At 39.5% G+C, this 22879-nt stretch overlaps 1 protein-coding gene across 2 annotated transcripts; it reads right to left on the bottom strand.

Moving 5' to 3' along the window:
• Window positions 1-15308: 15308 nt before the first annotated feature.
• Window positions 15309-22191, bottom strand: LOC128995305 (luciferin sulfotransferase-like). 2 transcript variants are annotated; one of them, XM_054420280.1, is made up of 7 exons: window positions 22049-22191; window positions 20560-20759; window positions 19278-19374; window positions 18144-18333; window positions 17516-17636; window positions 16721-16815; window positions 15309-15916 (listed from the first exon to the last, which is right to left on the bottom strand). In XM_054420280.1, coding segments are annotated over exons 1-7 (1032 nt in total). In that variant the 5' UTR covers window positions 22051-22191; the 3' UTR covers window positions 15309-15589. The 2 variants fall into 2 exon arrangements, with proteins under 2 accessions (XP_054276255.1, XP_054276256.1); XM_054420281.1 differs by lacking the exon at window positions 22049-22191 and having other exon boundaries at window positions 20560-20764.
• Between the last annotated feature and the right edge of the window lie 688 nt (window positions 22192-22879).

Here is a 22879-nt window from a genome sequence, read left to right on the forward strand (position 1 = left end):
CAAACAATGTTGAGTGTCCTTGAAAACTACCCTTAATACAATTTGTTTTTAAATGTTCTTCGTAACAGCATGCACACATATTTATTCTTGCATATTTAATGTACTTAAGATTATTTGGACTCATAGAAACTTTATTTATTAGTTCGTAGTAAATATACTTTTCACCACACTATGATGTTTTTAGCTGTTTTACATACTTAAATTGGTGGCTTGAAGTTACGTTTTGCTGGCCATGCCATCTGTCATCGTCTTTTTGGAGGCCGAACAGGTTTGTGCATCCCTTTAGGGCCACAAAATCAACAACTTTTCGCTTAAAAATAATGTAGCTATATTAAAAACACAAGCTGTTGCAATAGACTTGTTTTTGTCACCGCTGCTTAGCAACTGTTTTATTATTTTTTTGCTGATTTCTAAACAAATATTTCTTTATATAACCCTAAAGTTGTCGTTGTGTAGACTGTGCATTTTCATTGTGGTGAATAATGGTAATTGGGTAAAGTGTGGGGAAAATAGCGTTCGTACCACGGACCGAAATGGTTTTGCTGGCTCGAGATAAGTTCGAGACGAAGTCGAGAAGTCATTTTCGGACCTAGGTACTAAATATAATATTATGCATGGAAAAGAAATTGTTGTTCCTGTTTTTCTAACAATTATTCAGATTAGTATAGTTTACGGAACTCGAGCTTTATATTTAAAATGTTGAACTTTTTTGTTGAGAATGTACAACCGAAATTAAAGATTCTAAAATAAAAATTCTACATCAACATGTAAACCAAATTTACATTTTAAAGGCTACTTTGACCCTTGCAGGAGTTTTGAAAAGTGCAGATCGATATGTAATGGTAGAATAGTTTTGGCTAAGGCAGAATTACTGGCATTGACGTAATCTATATAGTTAAGCCCCACTTAAGGTGTTCGTGCGGTAAAGGTACAGAATTATAGTTGGCCATTCTCCGTCCACTAAACACGCTACGTTGGCGAGCCACCACTAAGTGTAAGTGTCGTAAAAGGTTTTTGAGAAACTTATAATAGTTTGTAGATGTGGGAAACAATGTTTTTAAACCTATGAGAAAATTGCTTTACAGTATGGTAAAGTATGGTATAGTAATTACCATTCAAAACTGTTTTTGTATGGTCTTTTTAAATTGTATTTTTTAATTTTCCATTTGCCATCCTCAAACTACAAAGGGTGATTTTGACCACAGCAAACCTGCAGACTAAGCGAATTTCAACTAGTCTGATCAACTTGTTACTAAAATATTTCCATAAATAAGACATATTTATTCCCTATTTAAATAACGTTAGATTTAACAAATGCTTAGGTTTGCTGCTACGAGGAAGTATATCGAAGCATTGTTGTATGCCTAATGGTTACGGAGAAAAAAAAATTGTTGTTAAAAAAAGTTTAAATTCCCACGTTATTCTAATAATGGGAAAGAAATTCCAAAATATTTATGTTTTTAGGGTCAACAATGGAAAACCCCAGTTTTTACCCCATAAAAACCCCCATAAACCCATAAGTTAGTCTTATTTATGATGAAGTATGCGTGTTTTGAAGAATTACGGTTTCACGAATAGAATGCTGTACCACGTATTTTTTGTCAGTATACAACATGAAATATTTCGTAACTTAGTAATAGCTTAAATTGAACTGACAAACTGTGTTGCAAGTAGTTTTCGATATTTTAAGAACTCAAGTATTATATTAAATATTAATAGGGCTATCTTTTTCACATATACTACATAAGCAAATTTATTGACAAATATGAAATGAATAGCTTGTTATGGTTTTTGTTGTTGTTCATTTGATCCAACTAAATTAGCCTGCAAAATGTTACACAGTTACAAATGTATACTTAATGGGAGTTCTACATCTTTCTATGCCCGCTTATATACTTAAGATCATATTTCGTGCAATATATAACGATAGAGATGGAGTTTTAATCATCGCTCTTTTTTATTTCTTTTTAGTACGTTCGGCATTTGGAATAAATATCAGCTCAAAATAGCCAGAGAGATTTCTAATGAACTAGGTAGGCCAACTCTAAACGTGTATTTTAATGTTAAAGTGATTAAATTTACATTCTTTCTTGTGTTAGCTTCATTGTGCTCTCTCACGCCATATTTGCATTTTCCGTGTCTAAGGTTATGATTTGTCAAGTTTCTTTACTTTGTTCTTGACCCTTATTCAATGCTAGTCTACTCAAAACTCACCAGTTCACTAAAAAAAGCAAATGAACCGATGAAAATATAAAATGACTTTTAAACAATAACTTAGCTAATAATGAGTGTAATTTTTTTTCTAGTTCGTAAAAATGTTTATTCTATTGAGAATAGATTGTATAAATCTAAACAATTTAACATAAACATAAATGTACCCTGTTAACACCCTTAGGGGTACACGTTTGATTTATATGTACGATTTAGGTAGGTGTTTTTAATATCTATTGCTTTCCATTTATATCTTAACGTAGGATATGTTATTAGATTTTAAGAACAATAAGGTAACTTTTCTAATGATTATAAATTGTATTCTAAGAACTAACAATTTGAATTTTTGAATCACCATAAAAATTTGTTTTTGTCCTAATTTGGTTTCGTAAATTTGTACTTGACCCTCACAGGAATGGTGAGGTATTTGCTCATTAGGTTAAAGAATTGATTACTGGCATATATTTTTTTTATTTTCGTCATAAGGTAACCTGTCATAAAGTACGGTAGCTGGACCACAGGACATACATTTATGATTATAGTATTTACATAAAAAGTAAAAGATTCCATTTCCTTACCTCATTTCGAGTGACGTTTACAAAGTTTTCTAATAAAAATATCAATGGCAAAGTTATGTAAACACTGTTTAAAGCCCTCGGGGAATACATTTCGTTTTCATTGGCTTAACCGGTTTCTTATAATCACATTCAAATAAACCACATATTTTCTTAAGTTGAATTTGTAAGGCAATATACGTAATGCAATCCATAATTCAGCTAATGTGCATAATTTTTTCATACCATTTTACCTGACATCTTTACAAAACAAGGACATTTTTAGTACAAAAAATCCCAACGCCTTATTTTCATGACACATTGTTTGCAAAACATTAGGCTTCAATATTTACACTAAAATTATAACGATTTAAACAGTATTGCACCAAAAGCAGTTACAGTAATACTTAGGATTTAGTTTTTAGTCTGGTACAGTATAATTGTTTGGCGTTTGGCATTGTGCTACTTCAATTAATTATATCGACCAGGCTAGTCTCCATATTGCAAACACTATGCAAACCCGTCTGGTTAAGTGGTGTGGAAACTGAAAACCAAAGAATTTAAACATTATAGTCTCGATTCCACTTTAGCTAGATTGTCTGGTAAAAAAAAAAACATTTTCCATCATTAACCTATTCAATTATTGTATACTTTTCCTTGAGCAATACAGCACAACATAAAATATTCTGCATAAGCAACTCAAGAGTCTATGAAAATCATAAAACTAATAAAGGGAAATTGAATTGGCTGTATAAAAATATAATAAAAAATAAAACATCAAAATTATTAATTTTTTCCAATAATACCATCATAGTGTTATCGTAGTGCATGTTTTAATCTAGCTATCCAAATATTCCAAAAGAGTATTCAATATATTGTATAGGATGCGCAAGTGCTCCACATTATTTAATTTTACGTTCTGTATAAATCGTCTATACTTACAAGTTGCAATTTATTTATTTTAATTACCAATTTTTTGTGATTTGTCATCAATAGTGTGTAATGTGAATGGTCATGACCATAGATAAAACATACCCCCTTGTGTTGATTAGTCTACGTCAATAACATTAATATTTGAATAACCATTTAGTGATGAATACTATCATTTTACAATAACTGGGTTGTATGAAAAGGCAAACTATTAAAATGGCATTAGACCAAACCAAGTTTCCATCAAAATTGTTATAATGTTAAGTCCCTAAATACTTTATTTATGTTATGATCTTTTTTTATATCGGTGAGTTTTAAATGTTAGTTTTGTCAATACGAGTATATGCTAAGTGCTAAGAGTATATAAATATGAGATAGTTGTTTTAAGAGTACAAGTTTGATTGAATAAATTATTTCAACACAGTGGATTTTTCGTCGTCACTTCCATATCGATAAAAATGATTCAATTCCAAGCTGAAATACGTTATTAAGTTGGGTTGAAGTGCTTAGAACAACTAGAAAAATAACGAAAAGAAGCCCCAGACTCTGCTAGGACTGTGAGGACATCCGAAAACGTCGAGTGAATGAGAGTGACAGTAAACAGGAGTTCATGCAGATCTGCCCGAAGACACGCCCTAGAGCTAAACATAATTCGGGTTTCTGTGAGGAGGATTTTGAAGTCACCTCCAGTTTGATCCTTGTAAAATGCAGGTTGTCCAAGAACTGAAAGTGGTGGATTACAAAAAAAGAGTTGATTTTGCAGCGCGTATGCAAGTGCTGTATTGTTTGATAGAGCCCAATGCAATATTATTGATGAGTGATGAAATTACCGACTCATTATTTTAAATAAAAGTGTCAAATGCAAAAAAATGGCGATCGTACACTGATCCATTATAACTCAACCCTGAAAAGGTAAACCTAACCTCAATCACCTTAGCATGTGTAGCAACAATACTACAGCTGTTGCAAATTCGTCCGGTTCCTGTAAGTCACCCTTTACAAATAGTACTTAGTTGTAAGTAGTTATTAGCCACCAATATCCAAAGAAAATAAATGATAAAAGAGTTATTTAAAACTTTAAATTTGAGAAGAAGAATGAACAAATTTGATATTTCTTGCAGTACCTACATAATAGGATACATTTGTGCGTGCCAAAAGTAGCGTGTGTTTTCAAGAACATGGGTTTTATCTAACATCGCTTGGTAAAACACCAAACTGCTGATAATAAATTGTTAGCAAATATGCGATAACACTTGACAATATAAATGGCTCAATGCTGGACTTAATTTAATTGTATGTGTTCTATACGTATTGCAAATTATATTCTTTTGGGTGTTCATGTCTCTGTTAGGTATGTCATAATGATTTACTTGGATTAACTGATTGTCCCTTAGACTTTGGACTAGATTGGACATTAGAAGGACTGGACTGTCTTAGGAGATCATACATAAAATTGTGCATTTGGCATGTCATCCCTGTTTGATAACCTACATAAAGGGGTGAGAAGCTTACCCCTCAACTTTGATTCTTGATCCAAACAATTATCCTATCATTGTAGAGGTGGTCATTTGGCAAGCGTAGTAAAGAATTCAAGACCGATTCTTCAGATGTGTGTATTGGGTGCTGTAATTGGCTGATTGTATATTTAATCAACTTTTAACTGGAAACAAAAGTATATATTCTATTTAAATTGCTTTGTGTATATTTTCGTCATACGAAGTTAATATCCCTATCCACCGGTGTAAAGGTTTTGTGCCTCAGCCGAGCCTTTTTACATCGTACCTGGTGGTTTTGGTTTACATTTTACTTTGATTTTCTGTCTAGGGTCCATTAATAAATGCATCCAAGAATGACATTAGTTATTTTAAATTTAATTTACAGTATTTTTTTATTATTATCTTTTTACAATAATTATCAACATTACAATTTTACATTTTTAGTGCTCTTAAACAGGCACAATTTTAGGCTAAGAATAGTCTAGCTTAGAATACAGGGTATGCCAAAAAAACTATCTATTTTCTGCAGCTTGCTGCTCAGCGACCGGTAATCTGAGGGTAGCTCGTTAAGAAAGCCTACACACAGCCATTATCTGTAGTCAAGAACATTGTTGCCTTAGCCACGCGCAATTGATATTGAGTCTTATTTAAAATACATTACAACTCAGCGGCAGTCCCATCCATTCTTCCAATTAGGTCAACATGGAGAGGTTCCGTCGAGTAGCACAATCATGCGGTGGTTACTAACTTTATAACAACGGCTTCTGCGTTGAAAAATAAGTTAAATGGCCGTCTAAGTCAGATTGGACGTCAGACAACTAACGTTCGATAGATTTCATGCTGCTGTGGAAAACATTTCTCGTAGGCCCGTCCGGAAGCACGAATTTTGAGTTTCGATTCTAACAATCTTCCATACCTACGGATCAATTTGAATTAATCTGTTTGTAACGGGTCAAATGTGTAGGGGGTAAAATAACGGCTAAACCACGAAACTTAAACAGCTGAATGTAAGCTGTTGTTGTGCCCTAGTCGCGACGCTAAACTGACATCGCACCTAACCTCCAATTCCAAGACAGCAGACGACGTTGGTGTCAGTTTGGTTGTTTGGTTGTTCGACTGCGTCTGAGGGCGGGCTACGGGAGAGAATAAGAGCAGCTGATCCACCTTGTGAGCGAGGCAGCTATAAAGCATGTTAAAGCTGTCACGCCTGCCTTTGCTGACACGGGACTCAGCTGACTCTGTTTGTGCTGACCAATCAGGAAGCGTTTTAACTTTCGTCTCGATTCTGAGACGAAGGTGAGGGAAGAAGAAGAATTGTGGAGGAGAATTGTCATTCGTAATCCCGGCCCGGCTTTTCGGTAAGTTTTGTTTCGCTTTTGGTTCGTTCTCGAAAATTCGTGCAAGTTAAAGTTCGTATCGCAAGCTCTGAAAGCTTAAGTTCGTATGTATTGTTTCGTAGTGAATATTTTGATATAATTTCGTCATCGGGTAAGTTTTGTAACTAACTTACAGATTATTGTATATTACTTGACCAGTTTTCGTGTACGAAACTTGGTTGAACTTGAAGGCTAGGCCTGATTCGCAGACCTAGTCATACGCCTTAACCAACAATTTGTGTAAAGTACTGCAGTTGGTGAAATATATTTTCAATTACGTTTCATAATCCGTCTTGGGACTTTCTTTTTTAATTCTTAAAACCCTTTTTTTTAAAGTTCCCCAAACGTACCAAAGTCTGTTCCAGCAGACAGGTCTCTGCTGGACAAGTTCTGTCGAAGTTGGTCTAAGTTGAACACGTGAGGAAGTTAAAGTTTTAGTTTTCGTTTTTGGCTCAAGGAGCAGTTTCACCTTTTTTAGTTTCCTTTTTTTTTGTTCGTTCCTCACCTGGACCACTTAGGCTAACTTGTTTTCTTATCATTTTAGTAAATTCGGACTCTGTGGGAGTTAGACTAGGTTAGGCCTATTCTTGTTCTAACCTTGTTTGTTTCAGGTTGACAACTTAACTCCGTAGGTAAGCGGAGTGACTACTTAGCTTACTTGTTGATTCGTTAAGTTAGCTAGTAGTGTGTCATTTAGATATTTGCCCACAGAGTCAAGCAAAATTATTAATTTCCCCACAAGCCCTAGGCTAGAGTGGTGATTTCTAGTTGGGTGTTTAGTAACCCGTAACGTTCGTCTCGAGCTCTGACAACCAGGGCTATCAAATTTAGGCTATCCGAATCACTATCGACTCCTGGGAAACTCCCCGCGACCAGACTAGGGCGAATCCTGGGATCCTCGTTTTATTACCGGTGGCGTAATTTCCCACTTGTCGTCCGCCAGGAAAATTACGTCACATAAATGGCGCCCGAAGCAGTTGGACCAGTGATTGGATAGTCTGATAGTACTTGGTGAGCTCAAGCTAAGATCGCTGTAGCAGCTGACGTCGAGTTGTAAGATTTTAGCCTACGTTAACCGCTCTAGCCTTTCAAGTATTCGCCTAGGCCTACTGTTATTTTTTATTCTACGTTAACGTTCAAGCCTAGCATTTCTAGTTTATTAGGTAGCTTAGGCCTACATATTTTCTGGTTTCGTCATTGTAGCCTATTGCTAGCCTAGGCCTATTGGTGTTTAGCGTTTAATATTTTAGCCTATTTGTGTGATAGCCTATTTATTTTAGGTAAAACGTTTACTTTACAGTAGCCTATTGCATTTTAGCCTTTTTATTATTGGATTTTGGAGCAGTTTGGACTTGGTCCTATTTTAACAAATTTTCTGGGTTTTGAGTACCTGGTTGGGACTTAGGCTGAAAAAAAAAAAAAAAAAATTTTTTTTTAAGTTGTCTCGTTTGGACTTAGATAGTTCTGTTCAACGTTAGGTTTGAATTTAAATAGGCCTATTGTGGATTTTTCATAATTGTTAAGCAATTTCAGCCTTTTTAAATTGTTGTTGCCATTTGTTTTGATTTGTTGTGCACTAATACTTTGCAGCTATGCCTGACTCACTCCCTGAAGTTTGTACGACGCCAGGAGTTCTAACCACGGCTGGTGCCGTGGTGACTACGTCATCGGTTATCCCCACCTGCTCTTGCGCATCGACGGTTACCACAACATCGACGGTGTACACACGACCGATGACCTCGACCGGCTACTCCGCTCCGCTCGCCCCAACGGAAGATCCTCGCGTTGGATGGATCTACCGGTTGTCTAAACTACAGTTGATCGCTGAGGTGGAGCGACTCGACCTACCCACCCATGGCACGGTAGAGGAACTTCGCAGGCGCCTTTGCCTATACTGGCGGATCAACGCTGGCGCTCAGACCCCCGCAACCTCCCAGGAGGAGGTGCCTATGACTGGCCAGGTGTTAGATAACCAGGCCCGTACTTCGATGCATGATTCTACTCCACGCCCATCGCCTTTTGACTACCGAACGGGGTCCATTCATCATCCTACTGCGTGGAGGCCACCCGGTACCTATGGACTCGTAGGCCTACCCAGGGCTACGTTCCAGCGTCAGAGCCCACCTGCTGCGGTCACCTCGGCACCGCACGAACTGTCCTTCGCCGGACAAGAGGACATTACTGATGCCCAGCATACCTTCGACTCGGCTCAAGGGTCTCTGCCTCGGGAATACCCCTTCGAGGACCCAATACATCGAAGTTTGGACCGCATACGCCAAATGCTAGGCCTATCGCCCGATGCCGACCTGCACCGCATGGAGCACACGTTAGCCGAGGTGTTGAACCTCGAACGACGGGGCCCACAAACATATGAGGGTGACTACGCCGACCCGCCAGCTAACAAGGTCGACCAGCTAACCTCTCGGTACGCCGTCCCGTCTTGGACAAACGATGCGTATGGAGGTGTACGGTCTTCTCACGTCCTGCGGAGTCATGACCTACATGAGGACGTTGCTAAAACGTCGTCCGCCCTCTGCGACAAGGTGCGGAAGTGGAACCTGCGCTTTGACGGCAGGCGGGACGCAGTGTCATTCCTGGAGCGTCTAGAGGAGCTGCGAGAGGCCTACTCTTTGTCGCCAGAAGACGTTTTAAAGGCGCTGCCTTCACTTCTACATGGCCAAGCTCTCCTCTGGTACAGGAACAACAAAATGATGTGGCGTTCCTTTCACGATTTTAGGCGGGCATTTGAGGTCCAGTTCTTCCCTGCCGGCTATCATCGCCACTTAGATGACGAGATACGGAAGCGCACTCAGGGTGAAACAGAGTCATTTAAAGATTTTGTGATTGCTCTGACAACCCTGATCCGACGGAGCGGCACGTTCTCTAACCAGGAAACCATCGACCTGGTGTACTTGAACATGAGGCCGGAATACAAGTTCATGATACGACGTCATGACTTTGTCACGCTACCTGACCTCATCGAGCGAGCCGACGAATACGAGGAGCTGCTACGGGAGCGCAAGCTGTTCCGCCCTCCCCCTCCAGTCGCTCAAGCATTGGTACCTGAGACTGCCTACACGCCCAGACGCCGAACGGACCGTTTTGTCGATGTTGCGGTGATGGACTATTCTGAGCCCGACCGTAAACCGCAACCTACCTCGCCAAAGACGGGCCGCACTGGTGATAACCCTGCGAGGAGCGGGGGTAACCATCCAAAGCATACGACAGCCAGCGTTCCTAACAATAGAAACCGGGGCCTACCGTCTACGAGCCCACCTCGATCACCGAATAACCGCAACCCTCCGATCTGCTGGAATTGTGATGCACGCGGACATGTCTTCCGGGATTGTACTCAGCCGAAAGTGTTGCGGTGTTACTACTGCAAACAAGTAGGAGTGGCCACTACGAGCTGCGGTTGTCGCGCGGGAAACGCCAGACGGACTCAGGCCGCCGGAGGTCGCCTGAGCCCACGTCCCGTGGCTGCACTACCTCCGAAGAATGGAGCTCATGGCTCCAGTACATAACGGCCTTCACTGAATCGGGTTCAGGCATCGTGAGGTCACTTGAGCCCGCAGCGCAGCCATCTATGACCTCTACCGAGCTCAATTACGTGAGCACCTCGTACGTGTCGGCTGGAAAATCGTCTGAGCCGACAGACATCCGACCTTTTGTCGACGTCACGCTCCTTGGAAAGGGATTTCACGCTCTGTTGGATACCGGAGCAGTTGTAAACCTCGTCGGGGATGAGGTTGTTCGTCACTTCGACGAGTGTGGGGTAAAACCTGAGATATCTTCGGCGGACCTGAGGATGGCTGATGGTACACGTTGTCGGATTGAGACGAAGTACCACATCCCGGCCCAGATCTTAGGTGAAAACCTCATACTCGGAGCCTATTTTGTGCCTGGGCTCACCACGGACGTCGTATTGGGTATGAGGTGTATTCGAAACCTTAACCTCATACGAATAAACGTCAACCACGATGGCACTTTCGACACGACCACGACTCTTCCTTGTGCGACGGGCACACTGGAACCGCTGACGTCAACGGAAGAACGACATCGCCAGAATTTTCTCGAGAAAGAACTTCCTCTCTTCGATGCTGTTGTGGGACCCACGGCGTTGACTGAGCATGTCATCCGGCTCAAACCAAACGCTGTCCCGATCAAACAGCGCCACTACCCTCGTAACCCTGCAATGCAAGCGGTCATCAACGATGAAGTAGCTGCCATGCTGAAGGATGATGTAATCGAACCATCCGAGAGTCCATGGAGCTCTCCGATCGTGTTGATCCGGAAGTCGACTGGGAAATACCGCTTTTGCATCGACATGCGTAGGGTGAACGACTCCTCGATCAAGGACGCCTATCCTCTGCCTAGGATTAACGCCATCCTTGAGAAGCTCCGGCAGGCCAAGTTTATTAGTACCTTGGACCTGAAGCAAGGCTACTGGCAAGTGCCATTGGCCGTCGACAGTCGCCCCGTGACCGCCTTCACTGTGCCAGGCCTAGGCCTTTTTCAGTTCAAGGTCATGCCGTTTGGCCTACACTCTGCCGGTGCCACCTTCCAGCGCCTTCTGGATAGAGTCATCGGGCCTGAGCTGGAGCCGAAGGTCTTCGCGTACCTTGATGACCTTGTGGTAGTGTCGACGTCTTTCGAGGAGCATCTAGAACTTCTGGGGGTTGTTTTTCGCCGCCTACGCGAGGCGGGCCTTCGTTTAAACCCCGAGAAGTGTCACTTCGCCCGTAGGGAGCTGAAGTATCTGGGACACATCGTGAGCCAAGATGGAATCGCCACGGATCCTGAGAAGGTCCGCGCCATTCAGGATTTCCCCGCACCCACGAACGTCAAGGGACTTCGCAGTTTCCTAGGCCTTGCGTCGTGGTATCGGCGATTCGTCGAGAAGTTCGCTTCAGTAACCATTCCGCTTCGAGGTTTGCTGAAGAAGAACGCCAAGTGGCTCTGGGGACCCGAACAAACTAAGGCATTCGAAGCTCTGAAGCACGCCTTGGTGACGGCCCCGATTCTCGCCTGTCCCGACTTCAGCCAACCCTTCGTGCTCCAGGTCGACGCCTCGAATTATGGCCTGGGAGCAGCGTTAACTCAGAGTGTAAACGACCGAGAAGTGGTCGTTGCGTATGCCAGTAGGCTACTCTCTGAGGCCGAACAGAACTACACAACTACCGAGAAGGAGTGTCTCGCTCTCGTGTGGGCTGTTCGGAAATTCAAGGCTTATCTCGAAGGCTACCACTTCATTGCGATAACCGACCATGTCGCCCTAAAATGGCTGCTTAAGCTCAGTGAGCCTAGTGGGCGCCTGGCTCGGTGGGTTATGGAGTTGCAGCAATTCGACTTCGAGATAAGGTACCGCAAGGGGACAGCGAACAGAGTGGCCGACGCCCTGTCTCGTCAGCCGGTCCCTGAAGTGCCCAGCTCGTCTGGTGAACCCGATCAACCTACGTTTGAGGTCGGAGTTTTAACCAGACGCGGTGCTAGGAAACAGTTGCGGTTACGACGCCTAACCGATGCTGAAGGTGACGAACCTTCACTCGGCGATGATCCGGCGGGTGACGTTATCGATCACGAAGCTCCTGGTCCGACGCAGCAGGAGACTGACGACCCATCATCCGACGCGGACAACGATGGTAACCCGCCGGGCAGCCACGGTGCTTGGTATGACCGCCTTCGCAATCTGGTCAGCAAACACCCTGGGCGATACTCGAGATACCAGCTTCGCGACGGTAAGCTGTACCGTGCTGTCTCGAGGAAGGATCAACCTACGACATGGAGGGTGTGTGTGCCAAGCGACCAAGTATCCGTGGTACTGCACGAAAACCACGACACGGCTACGGCAGGACATCTTGGGGTGAAGAAGACGTTAGCCCGAGTTGGTGGGGAGTACTTTTGGCCTAACTGGCGTCGTGAGGTGAAGGCCTATGTACGGTCTTGCGCCCAATGCCAGGCCTATAAAGTACCCCAAACGAAACCAGCTGGGAAAATGTACTTCCGACAACCCCAAGGACCGTGGTACGCAGTGTCTGCTGACCTAGTAGGCCCATTGCCTAGATCACAGCGGGGTCAGCGATTTCTGCTCGTGGTGCAGGATACCTTCAGCAAATGGACGGAACTCGCCTCCATTGCGTCTGCAACCGCAAAGAATGTGGTGACGAAGCTGAAGGCTATCCTACTTCGACATGGAGCTCCGGATGTGTTGATTACGGACAACGGCACGCAGTTCGTCGGTAAACTGGTTCGAGAGTTGGCTGATGAGTGGGGCATCACGCTACAGACAACGGCCCCCTACAGCCCACAGTCAAACCCAGTCGAGAGGCAGAACCGGGTGGTGAAGACTATGATTGCGCAGTTCGTGAAAGGCAACCATAGGTCTTGGGACAACCACCTGGTGGAGTTTCAGTACGCCCTTAACACAGCTGTCCACGACTCTACTGGATTCACTCCCGCGATGCTGTGTTTCGGACGTGAACTGAAGCCTCCCTGTGCCGTCCGTGGCCTTTCGCTTGAGGTGTCTGAAACTCCCCAAGGTCCCTCGTTAAGTGAGACCCATCGCAAACGACTGGATGAGTTTCAGCGTCTGATCGTGCAGACACACAAGAACCTCAAGGCTGCCTACGAGAGGCAATCGACATATTATAACCTCCGTCGTAGGGAGGTGACTCACGAAGTTGGCGCGCAGGTGATGAGAAGACTTCACATCCTGTCTTCCGCTGCTGACGCCATCGTAGGGAAATTAGCACCAAAATATCATGGCCCCTGCATTGTGGTCGGTCGTCGAGGTACTAATCTCTACGAGGTACGTGATGAGGATACCGCTGCAGTGCACGTCGTTCACGTGAAAGACTTGAAACCTTTCTGTGCACGTGACTAGTCTGCAAGGATCCCGCAACCGCAGCGACGTCTGGTGATCCGTTGTTCGTCAGTCCTATCGGCCACGTCAAGCTGCCGACAAGCAGCCATAGCTAACCCTCGTCTGGGGGTGACGTATCCTCGTGAGTAGCTCTTCGCCCCGCTTCCAAGACTCCGAGCCTGCCGTACTACCCTACCTTTGTAAACCCCACGCCTACTCTTCACCTTTGGTTACTCTTCGCCCCGATTCGTTTTCGTCCAGACCTCTGAGGCAACTCGGCCTCAGACAGTCTACATCATTCCTAATTTCGCCCACTTTTCGTCGTCAACACCCTGGAGCAGCCGGACCAACGGGGTCCGGCATCGGCTTCTGTCAACTTTTCCTGCCCACGATCCTACTGATGTGTCATCTGCAGGAAAGTTCAACAGCTTTTTTTCTTTTTCTCGTTTTTCTTTTTTTTTCGTTCCGAAGTGTGGAGGGGGTGTAACGGGTCAAATGTGTAGGGGGTAAAATAACGGCTAAACCACGAAACTTAAACAGCTGAATGTAAGCTGTTGTTGTGCCCTAGTCGCGACGCTAAACTGACATCGCACCTAACCTCCAATTCCAAGACAGCAGACGACGTTGGTGTCAGTTTGGTTGTTTGGTTGTTCGACTGCGTCTGAGGGCGGGCTACGGGAGAGAATAAGAGCAGCTGATCCACCTTGTGAGCGAGGCAGCTATAAAGCATGTTAAAGCTGTCACGCCTGCCTTTGCTGACACGGGACTCAGCTGACTCTGTTTGTGCTGACCAATCAGGAAGCGTTTTAACTTTCGTCTCGATTCTGAGACGAAGGTGAGGGAAGAAGAAGAATTGTGGAGGAGAATTGTCATTCGTAATCCCGGCCCGGCTTTTCGGTAAGTTTTGTTTCGCTTTTGGTTCGTTCTCGAAAATTCGTGCAAGTTAAAGTTCGTATCGCAAGCTCTGAAAGCTTAAGTTCGTATGTATTGTTTCGTAGTGAATATTTTGATATAATTTCGTCATCGGGTAAGTTTTGTAACTAACTTACAGATTATTGTATATTACTTGACCAGTTTTCGTGTACGAAACTTGGTTGAACTTGAAGGCTAGGCCTGATTCGCAGACCTAGTCATACGCCTTAACCAACAATTTGTGTAAAGTACTGCAGTTGGTGAAATATATTTTCAATTACGTTTCATAATCCGTCTTGGGACTTTCTTTTTTAATTCTTAAAACCCTTTTTTTTAAAGTTCCCCAAACGTACCAAAGTCTGTTCCAGCAGACAGGTCTCTGCTGGACAAGTTCTGTCGAAGTTGGTCTAAGTTGAACACGTGAGGAAGTTAAAGTTTTAGTTTTCGTTTTTGGCTCAAGGAGCAGTTTCACCTTTTTTAGTTTCCTTTTTTTTTGTTCGTTCCTCACCTGGACCACTTAGGCTAACTTGTTTTCTTATCATTTTAGTAAATTCGGACTCTGTGGGAGTTAGACTAGGTTAGGCCTATTCTTGTTCTAACCTTGTTTGTTTCAGGTTGACAACTTAACTCCGTAGGTAAGCGGAGTGACTACTTAGCTTACTTGTTGATTCGTTAAGTTAGCTAGTAGTGTGTCATTTAGATATTTGCCCACAGAGTCAAGCAAAATTATTAATTTCCCCACAAGCCCTAGGCTAGAGTGGTGATTTCTAGTTGGGTGTTTAGTAACCCGTAACGTTCGTCTCGAGCTCTGACAACCAGGGCTATCAAATTTAGGCTATCCGAATCACTATCGACTCCTGGGAAACTCCCCGCGACCAGACTAGGGCGAATCCTGGGATCCTCGTTTTATTACCGGTGGCGTAATTTCCCACTTGTCGTCCGCCAGGAAAATTACGTCACATGTTAAAGCATTTTGATATTCCATTACAGATAATTGTGACGGGACCTCTCTATGTCGACCTAATTAAAAGAGTGCGCAAGACTGCCACTAAGTTGCAATGACTGAACCATTGCCTAAACGATTTGATAACAAACAAACGTAGCTCAGGCGACCATTCTACCTACCCCCACCACCCTCAGATCACCTGTCGCTGAGCAAAAATATTTCGGTTTTTTCCACACCCAGTATATTACCAGAATTTTCAGGATACTATACAAAGATGCCAAGTATTTAAACTACAATTACTTCTATACATTGATTACACCGTTTGTCATTTCTACAACGTTTTCAAGTTCTGTTCCCTGGACATTAGCTTCAGTCCACTTACGGAACCTAGAGACCCATTCCGGACTGAACTTTGACTTCCACTGCCCCACGGTCCCCTCCCTTAGGAATCTCCCCTCACTCTCAACCTTGTTAAACCTCTTTGTCATGCTGACCACGTCCTCGTTGTTGGAGCTTGGGTTGTTTTTCATGTTGTTGAAGCTCAAATGGTCACACAACATCTGGACCTGTTCATCTGTCAGAGGCTTGCTGAGGAAGTCTGCTGTTTTTCGTACGTTGGATGCGAGATCCTAGAAAGTTTTTCTGATTTTAGCGAGAAGCATAATAATGGATATTATTATGAAAAATATAGTTTAATCAATCGTACGTTTTTGGATTACCATATAAGTCCTTTTCACTACTTTATGATGAAAAATAAAACACTATTTGATTTACATTACCACCACCCCCTCCCAAAACCTACAAGAATGTCTAGGGGGGTTCCTGGTGTTGGATTTATATGAAAGTATACACAGAACTTTTTTGTTTTGTGATTACATTCTCGATCATTATTAAATACTTTCTGAAGATTTTTACGATGATATAAATACCAAGGAATTATAAAATGACAAAAGATATGGTTGGAAGCTCCCTTAGTTAGCCCTATACTGTACTCTTGCTTGCACAGTTAAACAAGCTTAATAAGGAACAGGTGTAAGGGTACCAATTTCAGGGTAGTAATAATGATAAGTGCACCGTAGTACAAAGCTACCTAATGTTAGTAAGTTTCTACTTGGAATGTATATACATAATGCTTATACGAATTACATCCTCTGTAACAAAATTTAACCTATACTTCGATAAGGATAGTTAAGTTCTTTTGTCCCATTTCACATCATAGGACCCTATTTCTAGCCCGGATCTGTTTAACACATTACTTCAGGCTAGTAATAGAGGGTTGCTGCATTATCACATGGATAAAATTCATTGGTGATCGGCGGTATTTGAACCCGGGACCTCGGGCCCCCCACTCTTCCACTAGATCAATTCGCTCCCCTTGATAAGGATAGTAGAGAAATATTCTCTTTAAAATTCGCACTGTTACTATTCATTACCTTTTTCATATCCTCGTATTTAAGATAGAGTATGTTAAAATCAGTCTTTTTTTCCAGATATCCCAAATGGTGCTTCCAGAAAGGTGTACATAGCACTGAAACCACAAAATTATCAATAAATAATATCATTTTGGTTAAAACAAAGAGAATTGCATTACATGGTAATTCGCCAGTAAAATATTTTCTAATTCTAAATAACAAAACATTTGTACTGAACTAGTTAAATAAAACTAAAATTTAATTTTTGAGTTACATACACACAAAAAATCTGCTATTTTCTATCTTCAGGAAGAGTTTATTCAAGTAAAATTATAAATTCCATTAAATATTGGCTATGGTTTTATTTAAAAAAAATAATATTTTTTATGTTATTACTTGGTAAATATACACGATGAAATATAGCAACAATAATAAAGATAATAAAGTTGGATTGTGTGAAAAAATTTACCAAATTAATTGTTTACGTATATGTTTTTTAATGTTTGATTTAATATTTACAGCTTACTTTATCATCATTTCAATGTTTGTACAGGGATGTAAGATTTTTTTCAACTGCACATTATGCCTTAGATATCCACATTTTGTTTTAAAAAACAAGAACCAATCAATTTTACCAAATCTGGAAACTCAAAATACTGTTGAACTCTTCGTCGTAGAAAGCCATCATATTATAATTAAGCTATTAAAAACTAACCTCTTCAAATAATGTTTGTGATTTTTTTTTGCCGTTCAATTATTTTACAAAGAATTACCCTAGGTTGTCTATTTTCCAAATGGCCTTATTTGGGAACTTACAGGAGTCTTTTATAAACAAAGCGGCAAAATCCTCAAGAGTGCCGTTATATCCCATCATCAACTGGCTGTGGTGGTAGTATGATATACAGAGGTCCATGGGATTCCGGTGAACATGAATGATCTGAAAACTTATTAAATTTAGTAAAAATAGTAATCCAGTTTCCAACATTTACCGCCCAAAATAACATAAACATAAACTGTATCTAGCTTATAGCATAACTCCCAAATTTTAATGATTATTACCGATCCGACTCTTGAACCACTGCTCAGTAACAATGGCTGTGTTTGATCAAATTGTATAATCAAAGATAACTTTATTTGTACAATTCTCACAACAATACGAAGTAACATACAAATGAGGGCATTTTTAATCGCTCATTCCGAGTTCATGGCACCAATAAAAAGAGCTACGTCATCTAGCGGTGATAGTAGGCCAATGATTTGTGACGCATGATAAAATATTGATAACACCCACAGCGTAGCATGAAGTACACCGTTGGAAATAATATTCATCTTTTGAGGCCCGAAGAAATAAAGTTGAAAAAGCTTGTTTAATATTTCAGATAATGCTATATTAATAAAGGATTTTCATAAAAAATACCATTGCTAGCAGTCAGTCTTTACACACCTTTGGTTTCACAATTCCACGTTGCAGTTGTAATGGCAACAAGCAGAATGGAAGATGAGTTTTTATAAAACGGGGCGATTTCATCTCTTTCACAAACTCGACTGAATTTGTTAACACACGAAGAGGTAGTTCGAGATTCTCTTTGTCTATTGAGGGTGTGTCGTTTCTTCCTCTAAACATCTGTGTGAATCTGAAAATATTGATTAACATCTTTAAAAACGAGTATAGAAACAGAAGAGTTTTCGGGATTGGATTCTTAGTTTTTTAGCTCTGAATATTAAATACATTAGGGCCTACATGAAAAAATGAATAGTACAACTTTCATACTGTATACAGGGAGGAAACCCCGAAAGTACAACAAAGTGAAAACAATTTAGAAATATGTTTTATGGGCCAAAATAAAACGAAACTCTCAAAATAAAAATAATAAATATTTCGCCACAACGTCGTGTTTACAATATACAAAATTGTGTTTAAACTAAGGTAATAAAAGTAATAAAATATATTTGAACATGTCGTTTTATAGGACATTGTAAATTCTACCAAATGACCAGTAAAATGTACAGTGGAAACTTAGGCTACTGTGGATTTTGTTTTCAAATCTAAGTTATTAAGGACCCAATGCTCGTCAATACAACCGAAACTATGTTTGAAAATGATTAAGTTTTAAAAAAATAGTGTATTACTAGAAATCATACACAAAATTTGATAAAGTTCCAATAGCTTTAAAGATATTTAATTTAATTTAAAAATAGTATGGTGAACATTTTACTGACAAGGGGTTTTCGTAAAAAAATATTTTTGGTTTAAAGCTTTATTTTACCTATATAATTCTATTCCTAAGTTTTATTACCAGTACTAACTCACTGGACACCTTGTAAAATTATCACAGTGACTAATCCAATTGGGTTAGACAACTATATATTTTATCTGTTTTACTATAGTTCGCTTATCAACATACTTCAGTTACAATCGGCCAATTATCTTTTATTGTTTAACAATTATAATTTTTTTTCTCAGCAGTAAACCTAGGTTTTTGATTAACACTACTAGGAAACTATAAATCTACACGTCCAAAGCTTTACTGCAATATAATGACTTATTTATATAATAACTCAAAACAACTATACTCACTCTAGGAAAGGAAATCTAAGACATTGGGAGACTTTGGCCCCACTGAAGTCAAGATCGTTCGCTATACACCAGACCAGCTCTTCTGTCCAAGTAGTACCTGAATAACATTTGTGTTAGTTTCAATGTGTAAATCATATGATTTTAAGTACCTGTATGAATCCTAACAGTAAGGCTGTATACAATTAATCAATACTATTTGAATTATTTATAAATACTCAGTATATATCAATCAACATAAAATCGTATACTTAGGTATTTTGTGATGACGATTGAACTAGATATTTTACCTCTGTATTTGTAATAATGTACTAAAAATGTTACAAGAGCTAACTCGGAGGTGGACACTTAAATAAATAGCAACTTCATTTCCATATGTTCAAAGGTTCGAGGTAATGTGGTATTTTGTTTTTATATGAAAAACAAATAATTGTACTTACTCTAAGAGTGGAAACCTTAATGTAAAATAACTATCCTTTGTATACAATTTGATTCAAATTAAATCTTGAATGTTTTGTGTAGCCTAGTTTTGTGATTTAGAATAAAATATGGCTTTGATGGTTTTCTCCAACAGTACCGCAAAACTCTGTGTAATCTAATCAACTAATCGATTTATCAAATGACTTGGTCTTATTTACCTAATATTCATCTGTATCTAGCAATGTGTGGTTTAGCTATTTGTGGCTGTCAAATATTATAATATGATTTTTAAGACTTATACCAGAAGTATCCTATCCACAATTTCAGTTTATATTGTGAGTTTGGCATTTATTTTTTAGTTAGCTGTTTTCGTTGTAATTTTGGAATTTCAATTCCGATCTTACAGTATTTAAAAATTTAGCGTTCATCTAGAAAATTAAATATTTTCCAATCATGAAGTGGATGAGTGACAGAAATCATTAGGATTTAAACTTGATAATAGATTAGTTCTTTACTTTAGTAAAGCATATAATTAAATTTAACCATATTTTGTATACAAAGACTTTTCAATTAACGTAGGAGTATATAGCTCATTTTGAGATTTAAAAAAAACTAGTATTGTCACGTCAGATTATTATTTCTCCAAAATTTTTTTTGTTTGTTTAAACGTAGTTGTATATTTTACAGTAAGCCTTATTTTCATGTCCTTCCTTCCTAAAGTCGCTGGGCTCTGTCCCGTTGTCGTTTACTGATATATCTTCAATAGATAAATATTTGTGGCAATATTCAACATAAATAAAAGCCAGCCAATAATAGAATGTGAAAATGTCAGTCTAGTCACAAATGTAAACGTAGTCTTACTAACCACTTTTGGGGTAGGTGCACACCCATACGTCGTCTTCGCGGACCTCCATGTTCAGGATGTCATCGGCGATCTCCTTGAAGCCCACCGTCACCATGAACCCCTCGCACAGGATCTGGCGACGTCCGCGGAATGACCTTTGGATCAGCTCATCCAGCTGGGGATCTAGAGGTGTATACTTGAGAGCCGCCATGGTGTGTCGCCTACAAGGAAAACTCACCTACTAACTGAAGGCATACGTTATCTACAGTAATAAATCTGTAGTATCTGTTCGTGGAAAAATATGCACGAGTCATACGCAATCGATTGTTAAGGAACTGGGTTATTTAATTTAAACAGCTGTTATATGTTTTAAGGGCTTATCTCAACATTTACAACATCAAAAAATCCATGATATGTAAGGAAACTGCAGTTGCTATTATCTTATATTGGAAGTACAGTATTGATAAGTAAAATAAATTAAGGCTAGGCCAATGGTATTTTTTTTTAGAAAATGAATATTATCATTAGTCATTTAGTTTCTTGATTATTAGAAACAATAAGAAACTATTACATATTCTGATTTATATCATTGGGTGTTATTCCAGAATATAGATAAGTACACGTATCAAAAGCGACTACTGTTTTAATAAAATAAATGTATTTCAAGTTATATGGGGCAAAATAAAAAAGCCTAACAATCAACAACAGAAATGTGTTGGACGTCAATGCTGATAAGTACTACACACATGGTGATAGTTAATAAAAAATCTTCTTAATTTATCTAAAAATACATAAATAGATTAGGCTTGGTTACCTAAATAAAGGTATTTATAGCAATCCTCTCTAAATATTGTCTACTTACAATATTTCACCCACGTAAAAAAATTGCCTACTTTTTAAATCTCTGGATCAATTTAAAAATAAATACAAACAATTTTCGGTACTTTCCTGTCAAAGGGGACATTCATTTTTATCGATGATTTTTTTCTCGATATATCGATATTAACAAATTGAAACTTATCAGCTGACAACTACAAAAATATTGTTCAGTATCAACAAACATTAATGAAATGAAACTGTTAAAAAAATAGCTTAACATAACTAGCCAAAACTTGCTGTAACATTTAAAAATTCCGTGTTTATAACTTGCCTTTTATATTCAAACCCAAACTAATTTTTTTAAATGGTACAGCAAGTTTGGTTGGTTATGCTTATGCTTATGGTAGTCTTAGTCAAGTTTCCTCTAACTATGGTTAATCGCTATATGGTTATGTTAGGTTAGCTTAGAACAGTTTCATTTCTTAATCCATATAACAGACTATTTTAGCCTCAACAAGATCAGTTAGTTGTTGTCAATTTGTAATGGATCGGAAAACAAAAACATCGATATATCGAGGAAAAAATCATCGATAATAATGAATGTTCCCTTTAACAGGAAAGTACCCAAATTTCATATATCTAATCATTGTAACATTTTTAAAATACAAAATAGTCTTCAACGTTTACTCACATGATTTTTTGTTGATACGGAGCATCTCACTCGTGTATTTCAACGAAGCATTAACAAAATATTTAAGCCATATAGATTTATTATTTTGTCTTATCCATTTTTTATTGGTAAAAAGGACTACTGAGGAAAGAAAGGTTTCCTGTAATCTACGAATGTCTTACCGATCCATTCTTCTATCTGTTTAATAAAATACTAATGTTTTGTTTAGCCATACGTACTATTTTGTGATAAACACTTGTTTGTTTTGTATTTACATACACAACTAACGATTATAACCTCAACAATTTTACATCAAACGAGTTTGAATATCAATTTAACTTAAATATTGAATCATTAATTCTAAAAAACAAAATCTCTGGCTCACGTACAAAGTAGGACTAGAATTTATTGATGAAAACCATGCATATCTTTACATTAATAAAACAGTCATTGATAAATGTACTGATGCACTATGTACTTTCCTTATTGCAGAGTTAGTGTATTTTCCTTATGACATCCAGGTTGTTTCTTATCACAATAAGGGGAAACCCTACACTACAAGATGCATTACAGAAAACATGTAGAGTGAAGCAAAATTAATGGAACATCCTCCCATATATACAGGGTGATCAACTCAAGGAGGCCACCATTGGGATATCGGAAACGGTAAGAATTAGATAAAACTTTATCTGGGGGATATTTCTTTATTTTTTGTGGCAATTAAAAATATGAATTTAGTTTTCTGAAATTCAGCCGCCATTCTTCAAAATGGCGGCCAACTTTGAAATTTCTTATGAAACACCCTATGATCATGTTTTCGGATAGAACATGCAATTTAAACACTTTTTTGTA

The sequence above is a fragment of the Macrosteles quadrilineatus genome, unplaced genomic scaffold, assembly GCF_028750875.1.
Source record: "Macrosteles quadrilineatus isolate MER2022 unplaced genomic scaffold, UCM_ALF_1.0 Scaffold_5__1_contigs__length_97177068, whole genome shotgun sequence".
Classification (NCBI taxonomy): domain Eukaryota; kingdom Metazoa; phylum Arthropoda; class Insecta; order Hemiptera; family Cicadellidae; genus Macrosteles; species Macrosteles quadrilineatus.

What these genes read in the sequence shown, in the direction of transcription:
- LOC128995305 (XM_054420280.1), bottom strand. An exon ending in GTGCACCTACCCCAAAAGTG is followed by an intron (nt 19,375 to 20,559) that starts GTTAGTAAGACT and finishes AATGTTATTCAG; the next exon opens with GTACTACTTGGACAGAAGAG. An exon ending in TTTGTTTATAAAAGACTCCT is followed by an intron (nt 16,816 to 17,515) that starts GTAAGTTCCCAA and finishes TTGTGGTTTCAG; the next exon opens with TGCTATGTACACCTTTCTGG.